Here is a 14,296-nt window from a genome sequence, read left to right as displayed (position 1 = left end):
GATAGGGGTAGTGAGAACAAAGTTCCCATGATGCTTTACGGCATCGCTAAGGTCACAGCGTACAGCATCGTTCCCATCGCAAGGCTTACAATCGCGTTCTACTTTAGATTCCCCAAACTTGAATTGTACCTGTCTGAACTTGTTTTGTGTTTCTCTGAAAGTATTCATCTTGTTCGCTTTGTCTTGGTAGTCACAATGAACAATCGATCTTGCCTAGGGTTCCTTTTTATATACAGACCAATACCGACGTGTCCATACGGTAAGGTGAAATGATTGGGAAGACGCACTCGCTTCTGGTACACGATTTGATTGACTTTTTCCAAGGGTCGACTGACAATGTGGTGAGTGGGTAAACGTACAATCTTGTTGGGCTGATAGGAGGTCACTTTAAAGTGGTCATCTTTTCCAGAGTGTAAGGCTTCTTTCAATACGTCAAAGTGCACCACTCGACTGGTACGATAATTCAGAGTCAATCCTTTCACATTACACTTCATGTGCACTTCTCCTTGTTTGTCCCGGTATTCGTAGCCGTAATTTTTAGGACCGCCACTGGCGAAACTTAGAATCTTGTCGTCGGGGTGCTCGTCTGTCCAGTCTCCTTCGATGTCAGGGTGCTGTTGACTCGGGTGATGGATGTAAATGCAACTGTCCGTGTCAAAGTACAGGACGCGTTCCCCTAACAGTTCTAAAACTTCGTACTGTTTTGAGCGAGCATGAGCTGTCACGTAAGCCGCAATGATGACATTTCCAAAGGGATCGGCTTCTACATAGTCAAGATCTTCTTCGTAATTGATTAAGATCAAATTTTCGCGAACGACGTCCACGTGTTTCATGAATTTGGTTTTGTCGTGAATCATCTGGAAGTAGCGGGAAGGTTCTGTCAAATATTCCGTCTTGGGTAAACACGGTCGTTGTGCCATTTTACCCCACAAACAATTTAACATCACTTTAGCAAACGATCGCCTGCCTTCGTTTTTCTCGATGTGATCTAAAGTAATGCCTTCTTGTGCCCAGTATTTCTCTTTAAATTGTATTTGGTCTTCGGGAGTGTGACACCAGGACGAATAGCCACTGGCTTCTTGCTTCAGTTTCAAAAAGGGATCTACGCAGTCTGCGAAAATGCCTTTGTGAGTGGGGTCACCCTTGTGGTATTGTTGTGTCTTGGGAAAGTGACAAATTTCGTACACTTCTAACAGTTGGTATACCATGTCCATAGCTTTGAACAATTCTACGCTGACCCACGTCCCCGTCAAGGCGTGTTCTTCCTGGGTGTGCTGACAAGGCTGGTCTTGGATGCACGTTTCTCCGTTGCGGGCATGCTGAATCCATTTGTCTTCCTTGTCGCATAAGTAATGTAACCAGCGTAGAGCTTTGACCGAGTATTGACGTTTCACATAGTTGGTCGTTTGAGGACTGATGACAGCCACTGTGTTTTCAGGCATGAACCGTTGCCGGTAGACTAAGGAACACGCTTTGGCAATGGTGCAAGCTTCTTTCAAAGGATCGACCCCTCCGTGTTCCATGAACAGTTCTCGAAATTTTCCACAGCATCGCCGTAAAATGTCCACGTCGGAACGACAATACTTTAACATTTCTTCCTGAAAGTCGAAAGGGTCCGAGGCGTGAGCCTGGTACCAAGCGTAGAAAGCTTCTCGTTGTTCGGTACGCATGTTGTCAGGGTCGTAATAGTGAGCCTCAGGTAAATGGGGTAGAACGGCGTGTTGATTGGCTTCCGTATTGAAAAAGTGTGGAAAATACCCTTTAGCCATTTCTGTCATTCCAAACGTTTTAGGCATTCGACTCAAAGGCATGGCCAAGTAACTCATCGAATCTTTAAACTGTACTTGTCCCACTTGCATGAAAATGATTTTGGCTCCGTTCAAAGTGACTTTAGGACGCTCGGTGCCTTGTTCCGTATAGTATCTCAAAAGAAACTGTCCATCGTATCCGGAGAAATTGTGAGCCATCACCCTGGCATGACGATGACAATCTCCGTAACGTTCTATGTCCTCTTGGCTCCACGTCTTGTCGATGGGGTCTAAGACCCATCGGGCGAAATCGGTTAGCGTGTTCGGTCCTCGAAATATTTTTTTCACGCCCTCCAGGAATCTTGCTACAGTGAGGGCAATGACTCACGATAGGTTCTTGAATGCACTTTTCGCACGCTCGATGAGCCACGCAGAAATTAGGAACATGAATGCCAGTCTTTTGCATGCATTCGAAATCAAAAAAGATGAAATTGCCTTTCTTCTTGTGACCGTCCTCTTTCTCTGGTGGGGGTTGGTATTTTTGCACGTAGCATTGGTGTTCCAAGTCCACGATGTGGTGACAAATGTGACATTTTTTCTTTCCTCGACATACGTGTGCCTTGGCACGGTTGGTACATATGTCTTGTCCACACGTAGGGTGCAGTCACAGCAGTTGACAAGCACATTTCTTCTGTGAACCTTGCGTCTTCAAATGTTGTTGGTAACAGGCAGGTCTGACAAACGTGCGCAGAGAAGTTGAACAATGCACTGGTTCTTGTCTTTCGCTCAGACAGGGTGAAGAGGCCAAACATCCTGAGCATTTCGATCCACAATGCTTGTGTTGCTCTCGATTGTTATAGCCATAGTCACATTTCTCACAGTAATAACTGTATCCCAGGAATGCGGTGATACTGGTAATGGTATCGAAATGTTCATCGTGATGATAAAGGTGAATGTATTTTCCATCCTTAAAGTCTTTCCCTCGAAACAACAGAGGCCCGCGCACTTCTTGAGGGTGCACTTTCAAGGTGTATCGTGGAGCTAGGATATCTTGCAAGTTTTGCAGCTCAGGAATGCTACAGGGTGTATCTGTGGACAGACCAGCTTGTTGTAACAGGAGTTCTGCTTCCTTTTGTTGTTTGGCTCGGTTCGGTTTTTGAATAGTTTTCCAGGCTCTTTTCCATTCCGCCATGTCGTTCTTGCTGGCATAGGTTCGTCCCACCACGATAGCCCTGGCTAAACACATCTGGTCTTGAGGGTTATGAATTTGGACGAGGATACGCTTAATGCTGCGAAGGTCGTTCACCAATAACACCTTATTGCGTTGTCCGGTCCCTTGAGGAGGTAAAACGTGGGTCATGTCCAGGGTGGCTTTTCCATCGGTGATATCAAACTGGTCATTGGATTGTTGCACGTGTTGAATCTTGTCCATGACTTTGGAAGCGGTCAATTCTGCAGGGGTGCTAAACTCGATCCAAACAGGGGATTTCAAGTCGTCGTGTTGTGTGGAAAGTCTCAAGCGATCGTCTTCTTTGGGTTGACATTGTCGCTTGAGTGCGGTGAGCAAAGAATCCCACATTTCGGTGATGAACCCTTCTGCTTTCTCCAACGGTACTTCGGACCTGAAATCTTTGAACTTCACCTTGTATTTGTAAGCCGTGGTTCTAAATTTTCTAGAGGGACGCTTTTCCGTCTCTTGAATGGAATAGTATTTTTCAGGGTTGACTAAGGTGGTGAACTTTGTTTAGAGGGATTGGATTCTGGTTCACTCATGTCCTCTTCAAAATCACTGGCATGAATTTGTGCCAAGACTTCAGCCCTGGTATGAGGCGATAGATCACGTTTCTGCCTCTTACTTTCTTCTTCTTTCTTCTCAAATGAATTGGATCGTTTCATCTTGAGTGCGAAACGTCAAATGACTAAAGTTTAAACACCATGGGCTACTTTATAGTCATGGCAGACCAGCGTATATAAAGGGTATGTGTCTTGTCCTTTCACTATTCATTTCACTCTCAAACAGAATAGAACGATGGAAGAGACTACCCAGATCAAACGTTTCATCAGTGCTTTGCGAGGGGTAATTAGAAAATTTTCTTCAGACCAGCCGTCGGACTACTCTCCTTCCTTTCGAGATAAAAGTCAAGATACTTGCTATATCTGTCAGAAGAAAGGGCTTTGGTCCTCAGAGTGTCCAGACCGTCAAAAAAGCAAAACAGGGGTTAACAGAGACAAAAGTCAAGATACTTGTTTCATCGTCAAGAAAAAGGACACTGGTCTCCAGATTACCCTAAGAAACAACAGGAGCAAGAAGATGAGAGGGATTATGGAGAGTAAGAAGAGGAAGAAAGTAGACAGGTGAAGAAAAAGAAACAGGAGAAGAAAAGAGGAAGGGAAGAAATTGAGGAGGAAGAAGAGGAAAAGACTGACGGTGAAGAAATTCAAAAAAAGAGAGAATAAACAAAGAGAGAGAAGAAGTGGATGAACTTTTTTAAAGTGCTTTGTTGTGAATTGTGAATTGAATTGTAAATATTTATAAAAGAATAAATTAATTATAAAAGGTAAGTGTCTTTGGGTTTTGATTTTAAAATAAGAACCTACACTCACACACTCATGCACAGACACGTACTATAGGGGTAAAATGTTTTTTTTGAGTTGTTGGCATTTGAAAGTCTATTTCTTTTCGATAGACGTGGATGGCCCTGAAAAGGGCCTTTTTTTGGTGTAGGGGTGAGTTTAAGCAATCAACTTTAACTGCCTTAAGCCTTTGCCACGGCCAAGGCCTACTTCTGGACTGCATACTGTTGATGATGATGATTTGGTTGAAATCACTAAGGGTGGCACGGTAGGCTTAGTCACAGGGTTGGAGTGTTTAGCTCAGGAAGGTCGTATTCTCTTCGGTCGTGATAAAGAAGTCTGATAGATTTGTTTCAGACTTCTTAACTCCGCTAAAATGTCTAACAGTACCGTGACCGTTTGATTTTCACACCCTTGTTTCTTTGCTGCTGCTTCTTGTTGTTGTTGTTTTTTTCTTGCCTCTTCTTCTTGCTGTTGTTGCTGTAGGAGAAAAGCTTGTACCGATTCCTTTTGCTGTTGTATAAATTTCTCCAATTCTTCTTTCTGTCTCTGTCTAAAATTCTCCACGTGCGGTAATGAAGGTGACGAAGGTTCCGGAACAAATTCTTGCGAGGTAAGAAAATCCACAAAATCCCAATTCACCTCTTCTGAAAGTAAGTCCGGGTTCCCTTGGGTAGTCTCCACCGTCGGTGCACCCCAATTTATCGTTTTCTGAGTTTCCGTCATGTTGAAAAACTGTCACATAGATTGACTGCGCACAGGCGCTAGCGAATCTATATAGACTACGTGACGTCACAGACTGCTCTCTTCGGATTGGACGTGGGCTGACTGAATTTTGTAACGCGTGTTTGGATTGGTCAACGAACTCAATCCGTTTCAATCCTTCCTCTCCCTATAAATAAGTGCAGTTCACTGCATTCCTTCACCTGTTACTCGGCTCCTCAACATGTGGACCGACGTGCAATCTTCCACGCTTGTATCATCCATGATGTTTCGGACAGATATACCAATGTATGTCCGATCCAAGTGGGCAGTTGTCCATAGGACAGACACCAGCCTATGGATACGTAGGATCTATGTGGAGACCAAGGATGCCTCAAAAGAGTTTTAGTCTATGGCCCTACAGTTAGGCGAAGCCAAAGGACAAGAAGAAGTCACAGATGCCCTTTATGTTAATATACCTTAATATTAACATAAACCAAAAGGCCCTTTTCAGGGCCACTCCAATATCTCGAAAAGTCTTTGACTTTCAATTGCCTACCCCTTTTTATTTTATGTGTGTGTGTGTGTGTGTGTGTGTGTGTGTGTGTTCTATCCCTCTCCCCTGTTCCATTTCCATAGACCCATCAGGTCGGGACCGTATTAAAATAGGGTCCCGACCCTGTTCCATTTCCCTTGTCGCTAAACAAGCCCAGGGTGATTAATGTTAAATTTCCCTTGTCGCTAAACAGGCCCACGATTTGTTCCCATGTTAATTTCCCTTGTCACTATACAGGTCCACGATTTATTCCCATGTTAATTTCCCTTGTCGCTATACAGGCCCACGATTTATTCCCATGTTAATTTCCCTTGTCGCTATACAGGCCCAGGGGTTTTCGTAATGCTAAATTTCCCATTGTCGCTATACAGACCCAGGGTGGTTTTTAATGCTAATTCCCATAGTCGCCCTATCGCCCCTATTCACTACTGTCATATTTCACCAGGAATTATTAATATAACGATCGCAGTCAATCTTGTGTACGATGCAATTGATGACAGTTATCAAGTAGATCTTGAAAAACCCAGTCAGGCACAGTAGGGATAGCTTTTATATTCATTTACACCTCAAGTACCTCCTGGATATTTGATCGTACTAGAACTCTTTAATCCAGTCTATTTGCAGTGTCATAATCCGCTATTATCAAGGATACATTTCAAACTTACTGACCAGATCGGACAATTGCTTGATTTGCAACATAAAATTTTGAAAATAAATCTATATGTAAGATCATATATTTTCACGTTCGTGATTGATTTTGAATCCTGATTCCTAATCAGAGGAAATAAAATATATTATAACAGAATTTTTTTTAAAAATTACTGATACTCGTTCAGATTTCAGGTAAATGCTACTCAAAATTGTCAAAATCCTACCGAGCCCCACTTTTTTAATGAAAACGGGATTGGAATGGCAGACCTCGAGTATGGGATTCAGCCACGCTAACACTGTACCATGGACCTATCCTTGCATATATATATATGTTTCAGAAATTATTATTAAGTTACCTATGCTGGATTTCTATAAATGATTATTATTACACTGAGTAAATCATAATTGTTCTAAACGGCAGCGTGGATTTATTTCCATTTCCAAACACACCTCGTAAAATAATCGGTTAAGATACATGTTAATATACAAAAATCTTAGCTGTATTGTACACATAAACGGAGCATGACTGTTTTTCTGTCTTGATTTTGTCGATTACGAAGTAATTTGGGGACAAAATTAAAAAATTAAAACCCTTCTACTAATTTGAACTATTACAAAATTACGTTACTCCACTAACAGCTAACTATACACAGACAGTTAAGTAATGAATGGTGACAAAATAAATAATCGGTCATATAACATTACCCAGTATCAGGCGGCGTAACTACTTAATTACTGTATCAGAGAGAGTTTATCTTGACAGAGCTATTTCCCTTCAGGAGTGTTTGTATCTAACACAATGGGAAATACTGCAATATTATTTTTTGTTTATATTCTTCGAAAATGCTGATCTGATAATATTATCTGCGACGCGTTGAACCGAAGGTATGCAAATATCAAAATATTTCCCATTATTCATTGATAGAAATATTATTTCTTCACCAGCATCCACATTCACAGATTTAATAACCTTGATTGCAATTATTTTGTGCATACCAGTGTCACCAAATTTGCTATTTTGACTTTGTGCAAAAGCTCATAAATTACTCAAGAAAATATCTTTCGGATCTAAAATAATATGATCGATCACAAGACCCGTTTTGATTAATCCGTGAAAACGCTCGTATACGAATTTATGACAGAAATAACGTTTCTTCCCCCAGTAGTAAATTTGAGATAACCAGTATTAGTGACAATACCGACTGATTTTTTTAGTCAACAGTTCTCGATGATACCATTACGTGATGCTTCATAATTCTTGATAATATAATTTTTCAGAAATTCATTTTGCTCCATTGTGCATAATACTATTATTTGTCATAATAGTTATTTTTAAAATCAGGCTTGATATTCTTAAGCGTTTTTTTTATGGTCAACATTCAGAATTATGCGCAATACCGAAGGTGCTATTGATGCCACCATGAATGACCAACGAGCAGCGACGATTATTAATTATCTCGACAATCAAAGATATTTTCTTAGAAAAAAAATGTATGGTAGCGGTAAATACCACGGAAGACGATACTTTGATTATCCCTGACAAACATGAGCCTGTGCGTCTTCACAATGGAAATATTCTTACGTTAAATAAAAATTCAAGAACAAGAATGTTGACTGGTATTGATAAACCGTATTATGAACGAGCGTATCCTGTGATAACAGTTATTTATGCAATATATCGGCTGAATAATAAACCTAGCGTTCATGATCTCAAGCCAATGAAATTTTCGAAAATAAATTGTGTAGCCGAGCGAATTACAGAATATTTCACAAACGTGATACGTGGAAACGGTTTAAAAAATGATGCTGCTGAACTGGGAAAGAAACTAAGATTGCCAATAAAAGTAAAAACAATACCTGAGAACTCTTGTACAAATCGAAATATAAATCGAAAGGAGCTCCGATAAATATTATTATTGATCAGAGCTCCGATAAATATTCTTATTGATCATGGTGTGCATGAGTGGACTTTGGCTCTAACAATATTTCCAAGAGACAGAACCGTTAGATTTTACCAGGAGATGTATTTGATTTTATCAGAAATATCAGTAAAAACGATCCTGTATCAGTTTGGCTGTTTCAAAGTTCCGATGATGGAAACTATTATCAGTTTGTACGACCTAATGGAGATATTTATCGCAGAGAATCTGTCCGGAAAGAAATGAAATATCTTGCGTTGAAATATACCCATGACAATACTGAACAATTACTGAGTAATTGCTTTACCGTTCCATCAGTTGCTGCTCATTTTGCTCAGAAGGAAACTTCATACAAACAAACACGTTTGGAATTTCTTGAAGATGTCCAGCCCAGTTGTATTGAATATGGACACGGTGGATTATGGAATACTAACTACGATTATAAGGATGGTATCTCGGTTGATATGGTTGCATGTTAATCCTGGAAGTTTTCTTTGGGAGAATGTTCTGAGTATTTTAAGAGATTCGGTCATCCAACACACGAGATGACCAGAGTCGCGCCAAACGGACCCTTACCAGATTATGACCTGATTGGATTTGCACGAATTACATCATTTAAGTTTGCTGAAAATCTTCATCCAATTTGTTATGTCTGCTTTGGCAAACACTTTTCAGAGAAAGCGTGGGCACCAATAGTTTTATTACCATATCTGTTTGATGTAAAATTATTGATATCGTTAGTTTTAAGTGTAGCAATTATATAATATCGTCCACAGAAACAAGTTTGGTTATCGCAGCAAAAGAAATATTCCGATGATGCAAATCCTGATAAAACTGATTTTGAGAATAAACTGGCACAAGATCGTGGCAGAAAAATAATTGATAAATTTACGCATGGAGGATCATATGATCATAAACGACATTGTGCAAGATTAATTATAGGCAATGCTGAACTCGATTTTATAATTACTGATACAACGAAGAGAAACACATTTATAACTTGAAGTAATGTTAACTTATCGGACGGAATTAAATTAGGTACAATTGTGAGTTACACTGATGGTAAGTCACCGCAGTTTACTTATTCAAGATATTCAATGCTCGCGTACGTTTCGATAAATTTATTATCGATTATAAACCGATTTTCTGATACTTTAGTTAGAATCACCACATATTCATTTTATACCGATAAGAAACATGCATACCTGTTAAAACAATTAAATATCGGCGCTCGTGCATGATGGGACGAACAGAGAATAAAACAAGGAAATATACTTAGTTATTCTGAGTCCGAAAACATTGCAATTAAAGACATTTATCATGAAAATAATAAAATGTTAGAATTGTCATCTGCACCATCGGTATATGATCCTATAACTAGACTTAAGACTGTTTGTCTCAATGGACCAGGAAGTTCTGGTAAAACAACACGATCGTGGACGTAATATAATTGTGTTAACTCCGACACACATGCTTGCCAGGAAAATGAACGAACGAGGAGTTAAATCTCATACTTATCACAGCTTTTTCCGATGGAAGGAAAATACATGGACTCCTGAACGAATGGGTGAAAAGTATATTCCAAAGATTATTATCCAGGATGAAATATGTCAAGTGTCGCTGGAGACATTAATAATATTTCTTGATTGGTTGTTGAAAAAAATACTGCAGTGATAATGCGTGGTGATCATGGTCAACCGCCACCTTTTGTTGGATTGTCTTCGCATGAATGGCTAAAAACGTTCGTAGATTATTATGAGGAAGTAACTGATGATCATAGAGCGCTTGATCCAGAATTAACAGATCTTAAGAAATGAATCAGACTACAACCAAAAAAATTTCAGTGTGAAATAATGCGTGAAGTAATTCCAGAAACTCCTATGAATGATTTTTTGGATTTATAAAGACCAGATCATTTGATAGTTGCAAGTAGAAAAATAGTTCATGATACACTTCAACAACAATTATTTCTGTTACATAAAAAACGGTTTTCAGGTCTACATGTACCATTATGTTATCGCCCAGGAGATACTCGACGGCAAAATATCGACGTTGAAATTCCAGGTTGTGGTAGAAAATAAAGTCTTGTGTTAAATGATATTGTTTAAGTTCCTGTCAGTGTTGTTGAGAGCCCGTTAACGATGGACAAAACTCCATGGACTCTAAGATATGCTATAAAGATTCAGTAGTCACAAGGATTAACTATTTCCGAGACTAATATTTGGATTGTTGATGACCGTATTGAATGGTCACATTTAGTTTATCTTGCAGTGTCTCGAATCAGAAGAATATCTCAGCTGCGGAGGGTCATCATAGACTTCACAGAAAAAAAAATCAAGCTCGGGAAACCATTGCTGGCAATAGCGATGATGTAGTAAGACAAAAATTACTTATAAACAGTGTGACAAAAAACTGTGACTTTGATCCTGATGTTGAATTTATCATGATATTGAAACAACGACAGAATAATCATTGCGCGAGCTGCAACACAGTAATATCGTGGCAGTATTAAAATAATAATCCAAGACAGTTTACCGTAGATAGAATTAATAGTAGTCTTGGTCACACACGCGAAAATGAGATACTGAACTTTCTTGAGTGTAATCGACGTCGAGGTGCTAGTTCACAAAAGTGAGCGCGGTGGTAATTGTGTGTCTTCAGGAATTTCTTGTAATTGTTCGTGTACAAATCCACGTTGACGAGAGTCGAATCTAGTCTGTATATTGCCGGTCTACCCGTGGATCTTACCACGCTGAAATTTGTATGTATGGTTACACTCTAAATAGGATCAATTGCTCTTTTTTTAACACCTTTAAGTTCACCAGGTTCCTATAAGTATCTAACAGTCACATTATCTAGTGCTGGTTGTTTTGAAAAGTAGTCATGTCGTTGTATTGGTATGCTTTTTTTGTCTCTGATATAATAAAGGGATTTCATAGAAATTGCACGAGAAATTTTATTATTTAATGAAGCTATTTTACATTTGATAGTCTTGCAACCCAATCACGATATCTCTTCTCTTTTTTAATTATTTCTTTCGCAATCTAATATCCAGATAACCGCTCACCAAGTTTTCGATTAAATCGTTCAATAATTGTCTGATCACGGTGAAATGCGGTATGTCTTCGTCTGATTTTAACGTTTTGATTTTTTTCCAGAGATGATACTGCACCAAGAAATTCCTTGACAGGATCAACCTGTAACAACTGTGGCCATCGAAAGGGTCCTCGCTAATAAATTCGTTTACTAGCAGATGCAACTTTAGTTGCTGTTTTAGTTGATAGTGGTTCTGCTTCTTTATATCTACTTGCAACGTCAACGACGGTTAACGCGTATTTGTATGTACGCGATTTAAGTCTTCCAATTTTAACGGTATCGTGTGGTAAAATCAAAATATCTGCTTGATGAACTTCATTGGGAGCGCTGACATCAAAATGAGCATGTTGAATTTTTTTAGGTGGTGGTAGGTGGAGGGTGCGACCAAAATGAGTGTCGGACGGGTAAACAAACACACATACAAATTTGAAAACACAAGCGATAAAGGTAAAGTAACAGAATGAGCTAACCCAGTTAGAGAAAATCTTGGTCGGTTAGAGGCTTCGGTTTTTGTCGTTAGTGACCTTGTATTTTCATATTTTGTTTTTCGTATAAAGTTTTATTTTCAACGAAGACTTTCTCCAAAATTGGTCTGTTCACCCTCCCCGATGCTTTACTATATAAACATCCCTAACAAGTTCAATTGACCGTTGCATGGCAAACACTTCATTCAAGACAATGGGGCACTTGTTCTGGATGAAGTGAGAGCAGCAAATGCTAACAAACATCTTACGGCGTACGTCCAACGCCGTGCCATTTGATAATCTCGCGTGTCATGTACACATAGGTGAGCTCAAGACGCATACTATATATCCTTGTTAAAATCAGTACATTCGTTGAAGTCGTCGACTAGTAAAATACTTCAAGACGGATCAATTATAACTGTTTCCATATATTATTCCTTATAACTCTGTCAAGGCAGGAAACAGTCGCACACTATTATCTGTGTTTGGCGCTGATGGTGTGGGCAATCTAGTAAACATTTTAACAATAGTTCACATCTCCAAATAAAAGGAACACGATTTGGTGACACTAATTGGTAAAACTTATGGAAAATAATATAGGTCATGATATCTAATTAGAAATGTTGTGCTTAAAAATCAGAATGAACTCAAACTGTTATCTAAATATGACCGAAGGATTCAGAAGTTGATGATCTTCTACACAGCATTAAGGGTCATTCATCAGTTTTGTACACTTAAATGCAACTTTTGCATGTACGAAGAATATTTGGTCGATAATGCCCTAATTTCCAGGTCTGTAGCAGTAATGGAGTAACATATAGACAGACAGAAGAAGCGTAACACTAGATGACTCGGGGCATAGCAATCGCTATTTTCGCCGTGAAGAGAACGGGATTGTATATTCGCCACTAACATCTAATCTTAGTTACACAGTTTCCTATGCCAAATATCATCTCAATCTTACCTTTCGTTCGTGAAGAGCTATTTTTTCCTCCACAAGGGTTTTACGTGTCTTTTCAAAAGGAAGAAGATCGACCACACAATTGTTTCCAATACAAATTTTCATTTTATGGTGTTAAAATAATGTTGACATGTGGCAGATCACCCTGAAGCAAAAAAAAAAAAAAAAATGTTAAAATGATCTGAAGAAAAAGAAGCATCCCAGAAAATATCACTCTTAACAAATACTTTCTAAATTTTATGATCTAGTAAGACCTATATTAACATAATAAAAATAATTCGATTAACTTTTGGGCCCTCGGATCTAAAGCGTTCATCTTTACCGATCACTGCCATCTCACCTCTGTCTGCGGGGGCTCGAGTCTGGCCCATGTGGTCATGTGCCAGTAGCTTCCCGTGGGTTGGTGATTCTTACCGGAGTAATCCCGGTTTCCTCCTCCACCAGATATACTGGACGTTATGTATAGCCTAACATGGGCTGAAAAAAGGCATTAAACCCTAAACAACAATAAAGATTCAAGATTTCAAGAGATACGCTAAACTATTTTGAGGAATACATTGAGAATTGGTATTGTTTTTATCGGCGTCATAATAACTCTGCCTTGAGTCTCTGGTCACCCATAATGCTGGATCTGACCTACCAAATATTTCAGTCGGGAATGACCATGGGCGCCTGTACACAGGGACACGAGGAGGAGTCACTTACCCCCCCCCCTTCACCTCAAAGTATGTTTTTGGCCTACATCTGTAAGATTTACTAGCTGACCACCACATGTTTGCCCCACATTACCTCAAAATAATTCTGAGGTCGCCTTTGAGTTGGACGATGTGCTTGAGTAGGATATAAGATGTATCTTAAGGTTTGGTGTCGATAAAGCAATCAAGGCAGTGGCGTCACTAGGGTTGGTGTCACCCAGTGCGGTAACTAATGGTGTCACCCCCATTTACCTCCTTCCCGCACAAAAATTCAAATATTTTATAGACAGTCATTTTGATGGCACCCCCTCTGACGCCACTGAATCAAGGGTACTTAAATGTTATCTTTCAATTCCCTTTTAATTCTCTAACCTACGACATCATTGGTAAGAGAATAGTGTCTGATTTCTTGTATTATCTCGTCTTTTCTTATCGATTTGTGTGCAAGTTATACTATTGTTTCTCCACTTGGGATACGTTTGCTCTTTTCTTTTTATTAAATCGTTTTGGCAGCTAGTCATTTACTACTGCTCAATAGACCATTATAGTCTTTCTTCCAAACCAGTTGCATGTGTTTGCCTTGCAACGTTCTTGCAAAACAGTGATTCTGCTTGTTCCCAGTCAATATGCCGTGAACGTAACGAAACTTGTATCATTAACAAAGTCCTGATGATGTCAACGCTTGTCATTGTGAATTAATGTTTAGTTAAGAATCTTATTGAATGGAAATAAATACCGTTAATGAAACATGCTAAAGTGAAAAGGAAATAACACAGCCTTAAAGTTAAGTTTAATTCTTCATTGTATTCTTGACCATATTGAATTTAAACTTGCCTAGATGATTCTGTTTTGTTTTCTTGTAGCCCGCTGAGATACTGTTTGATGTTTAAATTTATATAACCATGTTCCTAGTGATATAGTAAACAATGT

The 14,296-nt window shown here is 39.3% G+C and overlaps 1 protein-coding gene across 8 annotated transcripts in view; it reads right to left on the bottom strand.

Moving 5' to 3' along the window:
• LOC149806905 (ornithine decarboxylase-like) overlaps window positions 1-14,296 on the bottom strand; it is a 142,233-nt gene that overhangs the window by 67,777 nt on the left and 60,160 nt on the right. For all 8 annotated transcript variants that reach the window (XR_016421262.1, XM_089959440.1, XM_089959488.1 and 5 more), the window contains one exon: window positions 12,675-12,816. Coding sequence is in view for 7 of the 8 variants with exons in the window: in XM_089959440.1 (XP_089815566.1) it covers window positions 12,675-12,776 (102 nt within the window). In the remaining variant the exon portion in view is untranslated. The remainder of the gene's footprint in view (window positions 1-12,674; window positions 12,817-14,296) is intronic.

The sequence above is a fragment of the Sinohyriopsis cumingii genome, chromosome 1 (genome assembly GCF_028554795.1).
Source record: "Sinohyriopsis cumingii isolate HCF-2022 chromosome 1, ASM2855479v2, whole genome shotgun sequence".
NCBI lineage: Eukaryota > Metazoa > Mollusca > Bivalvia > Unionida > Unionidae > Sinohyriopsis > Sinohyriopsis cumingii.
Note: the sequence above shows the minus strand (reverse complement) of the source record. Positions and strands in the feature narration are given on the sequence as shown.